The sequence below is a fragment of the Palaemon carinicauda genome, chromosome 37, assembly GCF_036898095.1.
Source record: "Palaemon carinicauda isolate YSFRI2023 chromosome 37, ASM3689809v2, whole genome shotgun sequence".
In the NCBI taxonomy this organism is placed as follows: domain Eukaryota; kingdom Metazoa; phylum Arthropoda; class Malacostraca; order Decapoda; family Palaemonidae; genus Palaemon; species Palaemon carinicauda.
In genome coordinates this window covers 63,089,347-63,104,727 of record NC_090761.1, presented here as the reverse complement: position 1 = coordinate 63,104,727, position 15,381 = coordinate 63,089,347, and the positions used below count along the sequence as shown (strand labels likewise).

Sequence of the window (15,381 nt, the reverse complement as noted above, 5' to 3'; positions counted from 1 at the left end):
TGGACTGTAGTAGAGTCCACAACATCGTACGCCTGGCAGATGGTGTTGCGACTGGGTGCAGCGAGTGCAGGCGGGTGCAGCACAGGCTGAACGGGTGCAGCCGGGTTGTTGAACTTTACTTCGTACGTCTGGCATAGGTCTGGACTTTACGTTTAAGAGGTCTGAGACCTGAGACCAGCGTAACTCTGCCTTTATTTTCTCCTCTAAATCTCTTCTGCAGACGAGCAAAAAAAAAAAAAAAAAAAAAAAAAAAAAAAAAAAGGGCTCAATCGTCTGCGGGTGGGAGTGACGGTCTCGGTAAGACACGCCCACAACCACCGAGGATACTTCTGTGCGCCGATCAAGGCCTGCCGAACCCTTATGCCCTTCGACATTGCTTCTCCCCTGGGCTTGGGAGCTTGCAAGAGGTCCCGGACTGGGAGGACGACTGGCGCGCACAAAAGTACCCTCACGCATAACACTGACATACTTTGCGCTAATCACTTATCACTTTGATTTCTGTTTGCACTTATTTCACTGAACTCGAAACTTTAAGTGGTTTGTACCTGAAACACGCAATTCTATCCTTCTCAAAAGTTAGTAATTGCGAAAACAGAATTACAATGTAACAGAAAAATCTAATGAAAGAAAATTCAGTGGCTGGAAAGAGACTAAACACTAGATCACTCTAGAAACGTTTAGTTTCTTCCCCTAAAGAGACTAGGGATAAGAGCAAAACGATAACGACGTTACTCGTACGCCTGGCAGGTTTGAGGGAAACGTTTATCCTCTTTCTCCCTCCGTCTCTATCTCTCTCTCTCTCTCTCTCTTGACTTAGAACCTGAGAGAAGAGCCCAAACATATATATCGTTAAAACATATTATTGTTAAAGGAAAAAACTGAAATATTTCCCAAAAAGAAAAGTTCCTTATTAGGATCAAAACCATTAAGTTAAGAAAGAATGAACAAAACGCTAGACACGGTTACTCTTACTGCAATGTGAAACCGTGAACATTCTTTCTCTATCGTAACGATAGAGTGCAAGTTGAAACGTTCTGAACGTCAACAACTGCCGAGACAAACAAAACGTTAGTTCAACTTTGAAAAAGTACGAGACTATCAAAGAAATTCTTTCAAAGACCTTAAAATAGCATAATATGTTAACAGGTAAAACCGAAATGACGGGCTCACGATAATTAACTTCGGTACCAAGAAAAGACCGCCTACTATTAGGAAGGTCGAATATAAACAAATATAAAAATTAATTTTAATAAGTTTATAATAAAAGGAAGTTAATCGAAGAGGCCTATAAGAGGCGGAGAGATATAAAATAAATCTATAACTTTTGTTAAGCAAAATTAAGAAAAAGAGTCTATACTCTCTTAGACACCAACACTTCCGTCTAAGGGAAGGGTCGGCCATTGAAAGGTGAACGAGAGTTCATACTCTCTTCGTCACCAAAAATAATCAAATTAATTCCAAAAGCTAACTAAGCTAAAATAGAAGTTTCCAGTAAAGCGACAGCCGAAATCAAAGAGAAATACTTCACCAAAGTCGTGAAAATACTCCAAGAACATAAGCGTATCCCAGAACGTCTTGTCAGAAGCACGACAGAGGAATAATTGAGGAGGTGTCAACAAGAAGTACTTGAGTACCTGGCCACAGGTGGCGCTGGTAAGAACACCCCCTTCTAGTATTGTGATAGCTGGCGTATCCCTCCATAGAATTCTGTCGGGCAACAGAGTTGACAGCTACATGATTATCGGGTAAGTTTAATATTGAAAAATATATTGCAAGGAATACATATATATTTTTTTATTTAAGTAATACGAATAACCTCCATTATCATAATGTTTGTGTAGGCATACATGTATATGATAACAAATGCAAGTTATGAAAGTAATGAGGTGTTATTATTGTCATTAAAGTTGAATGGGAAGAGGCTCAAGTTGAGGAGAAAGTGGCAGATGCATGCGTTGAGGTGGCTGACTCATAGCATGAGGTTCCTGCCTCAAGAGTTGCGCTTGCCTCAAGGGTTGAGGTGGCTGCGCAGAGAGAGGCTCTTGACTCACGAGTTGAGGTTCTTGAGGTGTGAGCTGCGAGAGTTGAGGTAGCGGCTGCGCAGAACGCAGTTCCTGTCTCACGAGTTGAGGTTCCTGAGGAGCTAGCCTCAAGAGTTGAGGCTCTCGCCTTGAGGAAAGTTGAGGTAGCAGCTGCGAGAGCTGAGGTGGCTGCCTCAAGGATGGTAGAGGTTGTCGTACCTCAAAAGGTTGTAGCCTCAAAGATGGTCTAACTGCAAGAAAATCTTGCCTCAAGGCATAAGACTCCTGCTCCCATTGTTGAGGTTGCCTTAAGGAAGGTTGAGGTTGCTGCACAACGCTGGTAACTGGCAACTCCGAACGCGGTAAGGTAGCTTGAGGAACCTCAACTTCGTACGCCTGGCAGACTGGACTGCGGTGAGGCGGAGCGCTCGCAGGAGGAGGTGTAACCTTCTCAGCCTGAAACTCACGCATTAAGACCGCAAGCTGCGACTGCATGGACTGCAGCAAAGTCATCTTGGGATCAACAGACGATAAGGTCTGTTGAGGCAAAGCCTTAACAGAAGATGAGGTCTGTTGAGGCATCGCCTTACCTCTCTTAGGAGGTGTGCAGTCACCTGATGACTGCGGAGAGTCAGAGCTAACCCAATGACTGCATCCGGGTTGTTGAACTCTAGAGGTCTGGACTTTACGTTTAAGAGGTCTTGAGACCTGAGTCCAGCGTTTTCTCCCCGAAATTTCTTCTGCAGACGAGCAAAAAAAGGGCTCAATCGTCTGCGGGTGGGAGTGACGGTCTCTGTAAGACACGCCCGCAACCACCGAGGATACTTCTGTGCGCCGATCAAGGCCTGCCGAACCCTTTTGCCCTTCGACATTGCTTCTCCCCTGGGCTTGGGAGCTTGCAAGAGGTCCCGGACTGGGAGGACGACTGGCACGCACAGAAGTACCCTCACGCACAACACTGACACACTTTGGGCTAATCACTTATCACTTTTGATTTTCTGTTTGCACTTATTTCACTGAACTCGAAACTTTAAGTGGTTTGTACCTGAAACACGCAATTCTATCCTTCCTTAAAAGTTAGTAATTGCGAAAACAGAATTACAATGTAACAGAAAAATCTAATGAAAGATAAATAATTCAGTGGCTGGAAAGAGACTAAACACTAGATCAAATAAACTACGTTTAAAATCTCTCACCGCATAAAGCTTGAGAACAAGAATAAAACTCTAGAAACGTTTACCTTCTTCCCCTAAAGAGACTAGGGAGAAGAGCAAAAACGATAACAACGTTACTCGCTTGAACGAAACGTTTATCCAGCTCTCTCTCCCTCCGTCTCTATCTCTCTCTCTCTCTCTCTCTCTTGACTTAGAACCTGAGAGAAGAGCCCAATCATATATATCGTTAAAACATATTATTGTTAAAGGAAAAAAACTGAAATATTTCCCAAATAAAAAGTTCCTTTATTAAAATTAAAACCATTAAGCTAAGAAAGAATGAACAAAACGTTAGAAACGGTTACTCTTACTGCAACGTGACACCGTGAAAATTCTCTCTCTATCGTAACGATAGAGCGCAAGTTGAACGTTCTGAACGTCAACAACTGCAGAGACAAAACAAAACGTTAGTTCAACTTTGAAAACAGTACGAGACTATCAAAGAAATTCTTTCAAAAACATTAAAATAGCATATGTTAACAGGAAAACCGAAATGACGGGCTCAATGTTAATTAACTTCGGTACCAAGAAAAGACCGCCTACTATTAGGAAAGGTCGAATATAAACAAATATAAAAATTGATTTTAATAAGTTTATAATAAAAGGAAGTTAATCGAAGAGGCCTATAAAAGGCGGAGAGATATAAAATAAATCTATAACTTTTGTTAAGCAAAATTAAGAAAGAGAGTCTATACTCTCTTAGACACCAACACTTCCGTAAAGGGAAGGGTCGGCCATTTAAAAGTGAAAGAGAGTTCATACTCTCTTCGTCACCATAATTAATCAAATTAATTCCAAAAGCTAGCTAAGCTAATGATAAAACTTCCTGAATAGCGAAAGCTAAACTCTAGAGCAAATACATCACCAAATCGTGAGCAAAAAACTCCAGAATCAACAGCGTATCCATATAGGTCTAGCCGGAGGCACGACAGAGGAAAAATTGAGGTGGTGTCAACAAGAAGTACTGCAGTACCTGGCCACAGGTGGCGCTTGTGAGTACACCCCCCTCTTGTATAGCGATCGCTGGCGTATCCCTTCCGTAGAATTCTGTCGGGCAACGGAGTTGACAGCTACATGATTATCGGGTAAGTTTAATATTGAAAAATTACGTTTGAATGTTGGATCTTGGATAAGAAAAAGTTCATATGTTAAACACTTTAAAATGTAGTACATGAAGACCCATTAAATTTTTTTTCAAGGGAGTTTCTTCTTAATATGAAATGGCATTCAGTGTCGTTGGTAGAACCTATAAAGAAAATAGTCTTACATCTATGGTTACTGTTTAGAGTACAGTACAACTCAATCTCTCAACATCCTAGATTACAAACAATCTATGTTTATGGAAAACTTTAAGTATACTCTAACATTAAACCTGAAACTATCTTCCACCAAATGAAAACTAGCTTCTATATAAAGAATTACTTTTAATTTAACTGGAAAAAAAAAGATATTCTTTAAAAGAAAGTAATTTAATCATAAACTCAAGAAGAAGAATTTAACTGCAAAATACTTGATAAAGGTTTTATTTTAGAACTCTACAGTTCAGTAGTTCTAAAGCCATTCTTACCTGTGATTTTAAATTGGGATCCTTCTTTCGTCTCTTGATTCTGGGCTTTCCTTCATCATCTCCTAACATTTTTATAGCTCTTTGCCTCTGCTTCCATGCCACTTTCCTATCTCTTCCATGCTGGCAGTCCAACACTTTTCTGTTAAGCATGACATATGGGACGAGATCTGGACCCCAAAAGATTCTGAAGGGTCTTGCGAAAGGAGAAAATTCTGGAAACACAACAAAAAATGAACTGATATCTTTTTTATTCAGTACAGGTTACAATTTTTGGAACTATTAAGGCACCCCTTTTTGCACTAGGGTAGATCAATTATGATTTTTTCATTAAACAGGTCAGTGAGCATATCTGAAATTTGTGGTAGAATAGCTAAAAAGCTCAACACATCAGATTCCGTAGTTGGTAAAATACACAAAAAGTTTATGATATTTTATCAAAGTACAATTACAGTGGAACATGTCACAATGAATACAACTGTAGACATACAATCATGAGAAATGTAAAAGAATGCATGTATAAAATTTATGAGAAAAATATTGGCACGGCTGGGTTAAAATCTTTGAAATTCTTGCCTAATATATACGAAAAGTAGTAACTGAATTAACCCATGTGATCTCTGCTTTCCATTTGCATCCACTCACTGCTGCATGAGAAAAGTAAAGGACAACATTTTTTGCCATTTTATTGACTCGTACAATTCTGAGACATTTATGATAATATCAAGTACGGTATCATGATAATGATAATAGTAATAAAGAGCCAATACTCCACTGGAACAATCCAAAAACAATGAAATTTCTTAAGAAGTTTCTGCAGAATTGAAAGTCAAATATAAATGGAGAATGGAATACATTTTCATTTTCATATACGCACAACTAAATTACTTTCTCAATGCAGAGAGCGAGTTAGACTTGCTGATGTACGAGAGTTTTGGCAGACTTTTGAATTTTACTGAACATTGTACAGTATGCATAATAGCTGTTAAAACAAATAACAATAAATAAATAAATGTTATATGAAGAAGGCTCTGAATGGCCACTTTGAAAAGGATTCCAAATGCAAGCAGGTTCTAATGCTGTAGAAAATGGGAAACTAACTTTTGCAGTTGTTGGAATTGGGAAATTTTAAATAAATTAAGTATCTAGGCTGTTATTAGCTTCTATGCATAAATTATAAAGTTAAATATGAGTGATTCAAGAGTTCTATTCAACTTTGTATATGATTTTCTTGGTTCAACTTTACTTTAGCACAATATTCTTAAACTAATTTCTACCAACATAAATTAATATAAAGTACCCTTACTAAAACGCTAGTCTGAATCCTATAACCTAGACTCAGCGATTAAGAATAACTTTGATACCTATTTTCATAAAACTTCCCTTTTTGCTCCCTTTGCTTTGGGTGTCATAACACAAGAAGAGTTGATCACTTTGTTTTGGGTGTCATAACACAAGAAGAGTTCGTAAAATTCCCAACACGAACAAGTGGTTTTCTGGTCTACACACTGATTCCCCATTTTCTGTATTATTAGCATTGACAGCCATACATAATCTCCTCAGAACAATTTTTAGAGGCATGTAACTATCTCTTAGACAATCTCCAATATCCACAGTTTCTACACAAGGTCCACTCCTTTTAATACTAGCTCCTCCCCCGACTATGTTACAATTTTGAAATAGTTCTTCTTTGATGCGTATTCAAGATATTTGTATTAACAGCATTCTAAAAAAAGTTGTAGTAAAATAAGAAGTGCTACTGATGTGTTTATATAGATAATGAGAACAGTTTTGATGCCATTAAATGTTGGAAAATTTATTTTGAAGTTTTACGGATGGGTTACACTAAGAAACACACCTGAAAATCGAAGTTTTAGGATTTAAGCCAGTTGGGAAGCAAACACAAGATTGATACTTAGCCTTAGGTTATGCTAAAGATATGGTAGTCTAAAGGGCATTTGAAAGAGGTGTAATCCCCCCGGTAGTTAAGCAAGAAGACAGCTCCTAGAGTAGGTTAGGTGGTGCTCTTGTTTGATACCCTTGTAATATAAGGCTTCTAACATTAACTTCTGGAATTTTAAATATAGATTGCCAACCAATTATTTTGGACTTACCTGTAAATAGACCCAGGACATTTATTTCCTCTATCAGGGACAATAAATATTTACACCTGTTCCCTAACTAATATTTTCCATGAGGTGTATGTATGATAGTGGCCACCGGTATGGATGATGATGGAAAACTAAGAATATGGCAGTGTATGGCAGGTCGCAAGGGGCGTTAGCCACCCCGTTAAGTAGGTAAGGACATGGCTTGTAGGTTAGGTGGGGTAGTTTAGGTTAGTTGGTGTTCATTTTTAAGCATACTGGAGGAACTGGCCGCTAATAGTGGTGTATGCGTGACAGCGGCCACCTGTATGTATGATTACGGCTAACTTAGAATACGGCAGTGGGAGGGGGGGTCGTATAGGTGCGTTAGTAAAACACTTGAATAAACCGAGTGAAGTCGTATACTTGAATGTGGCAGGTAAAATAACATAGAAAATGGGGAGGGGTTATAAGAGAAGAAGTAATCCTATTGGTGGAGGCTGAGTTTATGTGCAGGAGGGAGGAATTTATGCCCAGAAGGTCGAAAACTGCTATGTACAAATGAGCGAACGAGAGCGACTATTAGCATATTTTTTCATCGGTCTATTATACATCCAAGAAGGTAATGTATAGAGAAGAAAAGGCTTATTTTACTGTTATATACTGTTTCTCCAGTATGATTACCCAACCCAAAACCCCGAGTTCCCACTGGGGGTCCCCCATTATTGGTGGATATAGATATATATATATTTTCTAAAACTATTCACATGCGACAGGAACGCGTGTCACTTTCGAACAGAGCGGACCTTTTTCTATAGGAAAAAAGTAGTTTTTACCCTAGGTTACATTACCCTGTAATACATTAATATACCAAAAAGGCTTGTTTTACGTTTATATATCGATTCCCCAGTATGTTTTCCCCACCCAAAACCCCGAGTTCCCACTGGGGGTCTCCCATTATCGGAGGATATAGATGTATATATATTTCTGAAACTATTCATTTGCGACGGGAACGAGTGTCATTTTCGAAGAGAGCGTAATTTTTTCTATAAGAAAAAGTAGTTGTTTTCCTAGGTTACATCGCCCTGTAATACACTACAATGAAACTCAATTTTTAATCCAAATGGGAGGCACTGGCCGCTGATATACAAAGGCTCCTTATGAATATAAACTATATTACCTGACAAGGAACTCAGTGACGAGCCTCAGCGGTGTATAGCAAGCCTAAAAACCTAGCACTCAAACTCCTATGATATTAAATGTTCCTCACTGCTTACCTGTCATTCCAAAATTCTTTTTATTTGTATTCCATACGGCATACTTGGTACATGTCGAAACTTCAAGCCTTCGAAGAATTTCTTTGGCGTCGGCAAGGGTATTCACCAGACCCTTGTAGTTAGTGTACTTCTGGGTAAATAAAGGTACCCATGGTATTTCCTCTACTTTAATCTGTTCACATTCTTCAATTAACTCGTCTTCCTTTTTTAAACACTCTGCATCTTCCATCATGGCCAACTGGACATTACAGTTTACACAAAACTCAGAAATGTCTTTTGTTTACATTTACAGATGTTGACCAACGAACGTTAGAGTACGACCCAAGGTTACCAGATTACTTCCACTGGATTATCGTACATGAGCCTTAAAATTATCGTTTTTTAACCAAAGTTATCGTACATACTTTCAACATAATCATTAAGGAGTAACATAAACGACTTATTTCAAGGTATTTTAGTATAATTGTTAAATTAACACACACACACACACACACACACACACACACACATATATATATATATATATATATATATATATATATATATATATATATATATATATATATATATATATATATATATATATATATATATATATATATATATATATATATATATATATATATACCTAAGGTATGTATCGTACATCGTACCGGACCCGAAATAATCGTACATGTACGATAATTATCGTACGAATGGCAACCCTGGACTACGACCCATGGAGGCAACGCTGGGAAATCAAACAATTTGTTTACTTATCTTTTAACCATTGTTATTTCTCATTATTCATGATTAAATTTTAATCAGTTGAATACATTCTTGTATTTTATATATGTGGAATCTAGTGAATGATTCAATTTTACAATTCGTATAAGATGGTCATCATGCAAGAATATTACAGGAACGTTTGAATATGTTGCGACACCACAATTTTGTACTAGAAAAAAAAATGGAAATAAGGATAAGAGAGGGAAATTGTGTTGAATGATGTTTCAGATCATGATATTGGAAAATATATAAAACTTGTGGTTTAGAAATAAGTCTTTCGATTACTGATCTTCATTGTTATAATAAGATACTTTATAGCCCTAACTGTTGGTTGTCTTGTGGCTACAAATATTATTTTTTTCCTAACAGCATTCATAGGTATATTCTTTTGATAACTCAAAACGAATAGTCTTACACTGTGAAAGTCACTTATAGATAAGTAAAATAAGAGTCCCACATGGCACCAGATACTTTCGTTTGGTGGGACTAAATTAGCAGACTAATTGGATAGAAAAGAGAAAAAAAAAATTATCAAGGGAAGGTAGTAATTAGTAAGATATTTCTGATAAGATGAGGATTGTTTAAATGAATATACCAAGAGTAAAATATAAAAAAAAAAAAACCGATACAATATTAAACGAAGCAGCAATGGTTAATTACTACCAATTAGTTACGATGGTGAAGATAGGTTGATTTCAATTCTAAGTACAAAACACCTGAATTCGACAGGTAGGCTATAAGTACAGCAGAATTGTCATTGACTTTTATCTTTCTTTGTGGCCAAGTGGTTTAGTCACTGTCTATACAAGCTTGCCGACCAGGGTTCGATTCCCGGCCGGACACAAGCTCTTGTCTTTGTGTGATTTCGCCTGGGGCTCTGATCCCGAGGTCGTTAAGAGAATCCAGACATTAATGTATCAAAAATATATATGGCTTATTTGAATATGAAAAACACGTCTAAGTGTGCAAAATTTATCATATATATATATATATATATATATATATATATATATATATATATATGATTTATATACAGGCGTTTTTAGCATGTTTATAAAAGTCACTGTCTTGTGTCTTGTGTAATTCAATTATTTAGATTTCGTTTTGAGCACATGGATGTATCAAATTGATATATTCAGGTGGACAATCAACATTTGTCTTTTAGATAAAGGCTTAAAGGTTTAGTTATTTGATTATGGTAATAACCGAATTATTTAAGTGAGGAATACTTCGCCAACGAAGTTTCCCTCTGTGTGTGTTTGTATGTGTATGTTTGTTTGTCTGCGACGAGCAAAATGTCCAATTCACGTAATCAGCCATAAGTTTGGACATCGTTGTCACAGAGACTTCAAACTTGGTTCATATTTGAGTGTTATGAAAGGAAGAGTTAAGTTTGAATTTCTTGTTCCATATGGATGAACTGTTTGTTCCTGAATTATTTTTCGTCTTAAATCTGGAAATTTGTTCAATATAAGTGTCTGGAACATCATATTCATTAAGGAGAGCTTATAAGTGTCTTCCAGCTTCAATATCGAGAGCGACCGGAAGAGTGGCGATGTATGAGCTAAGTAATCACTGGAGCTTATGATTCTTACCAGTCTTTTTTGAATTACAATTAATGGTTGCAAGACATTTCTACTACTACTCCCTCACGCCGTATTGCAGTAATTTAGGTGAGGAGATACTAACGAGTGATACATTTGTTTTATAATATATAAGGGGAAGTACTCTTTTAATCTATATATGATACCCATTGCTTTGGCAATTTTATTAACTGTCATATTTACATGCTCACAGAAAGTTAGTTTATTATCAAGAATTATCCCTAAAAATTTACCACTGGACTTCTGGTCTAGAGTGTGATTTCCTATAGCAGTGGTTCCCAAACTATCTTAGCTGACGCCCCCTTTTTGCTTCCAGTAGACAGGTACGCCCCCACTCGATTTTTTTTTCTTATATGAAATGATTCTTACATTTATTTCTTAGCATTGTACAGGAAAACAGATTTCTGTTTGTATTACATTTTAATAATGAAAGCCACTCAAACAAATAATAGTACATTCCAGTAACTAAAAATGAAATATTTGGTTCAAAGTGACCGAAAAAAAGTTTGAATATTAGCAAATTGGCAAAATTGAGTTGCAATTTTAAGAACAGATAATTTGAAAACATGGCATATAATATTTGGAAATACTTATGAGACTAAGGCACAATTTATGTAATGACAGATATTTGTTCTTTTAATGATTTTATTATTCTATTAAAAAAGTAATTTCGAGCAGATGACTTCACGCCCCCCTTGTATCGTCCTCACGCCCCCCTAGTGGGGTGCACCCCCCAGTTTGGGAACCACTGTCCTATAGCAACCCTTATGTTATCTGGAACTCTACGCAAAGAAAAGTCTATGAAGTATGTCTTTCTTTCATTTAGTCTTAATGTTCGTCTATTGTCTGCCATTCTCATTATATGCCTTGGCCATATATGAGGCTTTATAATAAATAAAAATGCCAATAAAAATATAAAAGCAATGTTTATAAAAAAAAAAGGCCAAAAAGTATGTCTAAGTAGAAAAAAAAAATATCTGACCCTAAATTCAATCATATTTCTATACCTCAACCTGACCCTATTATTATTATTATTATTATTATTATTGTTATTATTATTATTATTATTATTATTATTATTATTATTATTATTATTATTATTATTATTGGAAATAATTGAAGGCAATACTGTCTTTTACTTAATTCTGATAAAGAACTCAGCGTGGAATATCAGAAGTTCAAACTTGTAGCGAATGTTTTTTTTTCTTTTTTTTATGTTGAACACGCTTACACGAGTCTTTTTCATAGTATATATATGATAACACTATTCTAATGTTGAAATTGATCTTAAGATATATTCCATGTAGGGTGATAATGTGAACTTTATAATCTATAATCTTGGGGCTCAAGGAAGATGTCTGATATTACCTACTCTCTGGCATAACAAAACATTCTGAGCATTTATAGTTACGTGTATAAAGATTATATGTTTATACGATCTACTTTCGACATTTTATCCTATCTTGTAGTATCTTATCAAACATAGGGAGGTGACAGAACTTGGGGCAATCTGAACGAACGAACATGACGGACCATCTCTTCACAGGAGGCGGCTTGTCGAGTAAGCCGAACACAGCTAGTCCGAATTCCCCAGAGCTTCGTAAAAAGGGTTAACGAACTTTCCTCATAGTCCTCGTCTCGTATCCCTTCTTCATTTTAAACTTCTAATAATATTTAGTTTAGAATTCTTTAAATAACAGAAATGTTTATTCTGTTACAACTTGCGAATAATGCTTATGGAAATGAAGATGAAGTCAAGCTTAGCCGAACCGAACATTAGCAAACGTTTGCCAGATGCAGTCGCGAGATAGATTTCTTAATTCTCTCTCTCTCTCTCTCTCTCTCTCTCTCTCTCTCTCTCTCTCTCTCTCTCTCTCTCTCTCTCTCTCTCTCTCTCTCTCTCTTGTCATAAGATTATATTCTTAAGAAATGAAAAATTCTGAAAATTAAAAATGAAAAGGTGAAAATCTCCAAAATTCAGAGATACCTTAACATGGTGAAGGGGTTTGTGTATCGTCATGATCAGCAAAGCTATACTAGACATGACCACCCATACTAGGTTGGTTTGCTATGAGCAATCAGACCAAAGTCTCCCACCATCAACAATTTGCAGTTGGCCAGCCTGGTGAGGAAAGCTGGCCAAAGCCCAGGCATTTCATGTCTGAGGCCTTTGTCCTGCAGTAGACTGGAAACGGCTGCATACGTAGGTCTACAGGTACTTCAGTCCTAGAAGGAACATTATTATTATTATTATTATTATTATTATTATTATTATTATTATTATTATTATTATTATTATTATTATTATGTTACTTTAAAAGCAGTCGGACTGGGAACCCTTTCTGTTCTTCCTCTGAATTGAGCGATATTCTCATATCATTTCGTCCGGTCGAATGAGCAATTCTCTTCTGAGTTGAGCGATGGTTTCATATTGCTTCGTCCTTTGGAATGAGTTAGAGGCTTTAGGAAAGATTTTGGCGCCAAGTTGCATATGATAATTGGACGTTAGTGTTTTATATATATATATATATATATATATATATATATATATATATATATATATATATATATATATATATATATATATATATATATACCAACAACTAATGTAGCCGTTTCTAGTCCACAGTAGAGCAAAACTCTCAGACATGTCCTTACTCATGTCTGGGGTTTGGCCAGTTTTCACCACCAGTGCGAATTGGTGAGGGTGGGAGACTTTATTCTGCTCGCTCACAGCAAACCAACCTAATATGGGTGGGCATGACTTAGTACAGTTTTACTGATCGTGGCGATATACAAACCCTTTCACCACGTTAAGGTATCTGCTATATATATATATATATATATATATATATATATATATATATATATATATATATATATATATATATATATATATATATATATATATATATATATATATATATAGATTTAATTTTAGTATCTCTTTTAATCGTCATATCATTGGATCAAAGAGTCCGTTTATTTGTTCTTTTTAATATATTACAACGTCTTTTGTTCGTAGTTTAGGGTATTCATTTCGTCTATAATGGGCGAGTCCATTGATGATTTAGGGGAAAAATTAAAGTCAGCCTTCCGGGGAAAATCCATTATTGGTTCAGGGTGAAATTAAAGTCTACGCAACTTTAAAAGTTATTACTTTAATTCTATCCTCACAATACATATATACCGTAAAACAAAAATTCAATTGATATACAAATACAAGTGAGGAAATATATATAGAAGGATATCTCACGAGAAAATGACAAAAATCAGTGTTGTGTAAGACCCTTCTTCCCCTTCCGTTTAAAAGTGCTGTTGCCCAAAAATGGTTCTCTTATTTGCCAACAGGTGATGCTGGGAACTCGTTTATAAATGAAATAGTTGGGAATTTTTTTTCTAAGGAACACCAAGAAATTAATCACTTCCATGTGAATATATATATGTTGATTATATATGAATTACAAGAAAAATATCATCTAAAATCTGAACAGACTTATCGAATCATAATTTCAGTATATTAAATTTTAAGTTTTTATGTGGCGAAGTCAAAAGAACATAATCTCGGGAGTTTCGTGATCAAAAGATTCGATTTTAGAACGAAACTTTCTGGGAAACATTCGATTCAAATATTGCTTTTCGTTGTGATTAGATTTTTTTTTTCATTTCGTTTTTTAAAAGACATTGTTTTGAAAACAAATTTCCTTCGTTGTTTTAAAGGTTTAAGGGTCACTCATGAATGGCAGAGGCAAGGGACAGTGACATTGCCCTAGCGAGCAGGACAATGCCCTAGAGACTGACCTTATATACATATGATCAACGTCCAAGCCACCTCTCCCCCCAAGCTAGGACCAAGGAGGGCCAGGTAGTGGCTGCTGATGACTCAACAGATAGACTTATAGGCTCCCCCAAAACCCCTCATCCTTAGTTCACAAGGATGGTGAGGTTGCAGCGACCAAAGGAACTAACGAAATTAAGCGGGACTCGAACCTCAGTCTGGCGTTCTCCATTCAGGGACGTTACTACATCAGCCACCACGACAGTAGGCCTAGTTAGTTACATTTACTGACATAAAAGCTTATTGGAAACGTCCCTGCTTTGCGATCTTCTAGACTGGGGTTCGAGTGCGCTCAAGCTCGTTAGTTTCTTGCAGTGTCTGCAACCTCACCATTCTTGTGAGCTAAGGATCGATGCGTTTGGGGAAGACTATAGATAGCTTAAAACCATTATTTGATTTGAATGTGTTAGGATTCTCTCTCTCTCTCTCTCTCTCTCTCTCTCTCTCTCTCTCTCTCTCTCTCTCTCTCTCTCTCTCTCTCTCTCTGAAGGGTTGTAAGAAAATAATCTACGAAATCTATAAAACTATTCACAGTTTCTGTTCGCTAAATATTTGTTCTCAGCAATTATTTTTAGAATTAAATTCGTAGTCCTAGGCCTATTTGCTACCAGATGACTGTAGACCAAAATCTACGTTAGTTGAAGATGGTTTATATATATATATATATATATATATATATATATATATATATATATATATATCAACCCTAATCATATCGCCTATACCACTGCAATTATCAATTACCATAGATCAGTAGATTATATTTATGATACAAGAGGATTATTTAAGGATGCATACATACATACATATATACATACATACATACATACTTTATATACATGTATATCTATATAATATATATATATATATATATATATATATATATATATATATATATATATACACCCATACTGTAAACATACAAATACATAAATATGTATATATATACATATTGAGATAGATAGATTTATACATGTCTATCTACCTACCTACACGCAAACATACGCA

At 36.1% G+C, this 15,381-nt stretch overlaps 1 protein-coding gene across 1 annotated transcript in view; it reads right to left on the bottom strand.

Annotated features, from left to right (window-relative positions):
• LOC137629159 (uncharacterized) overlaps window positions 1-8,482 on the bottom strand; it is a 55,372-nt gene extending 46,890 nt beyond the window's left edge. Inside the window, exons 1-2 of the mRNA XM_068360421.1 lie at window positions 8,164-8,482; window positions 4,803-5,014 (exon numbers count right to left, since the gene is read on the bottom strand). Of these exons, the coding sequence (XP_068216522.1) occupies window positions 4,803-5,014; window positions 8,164-8,395 (444 nt within the window). The 5' untranslated portion in view covers window positions 8,396-8,482. The remainder of the gene's footprint in view (window positions 1-4,802; window positions 5,015-8,163) is intronic.
• Between the last annotated feature and the right edge of the window lie 6,899 nt (window positions 8,483-15,381).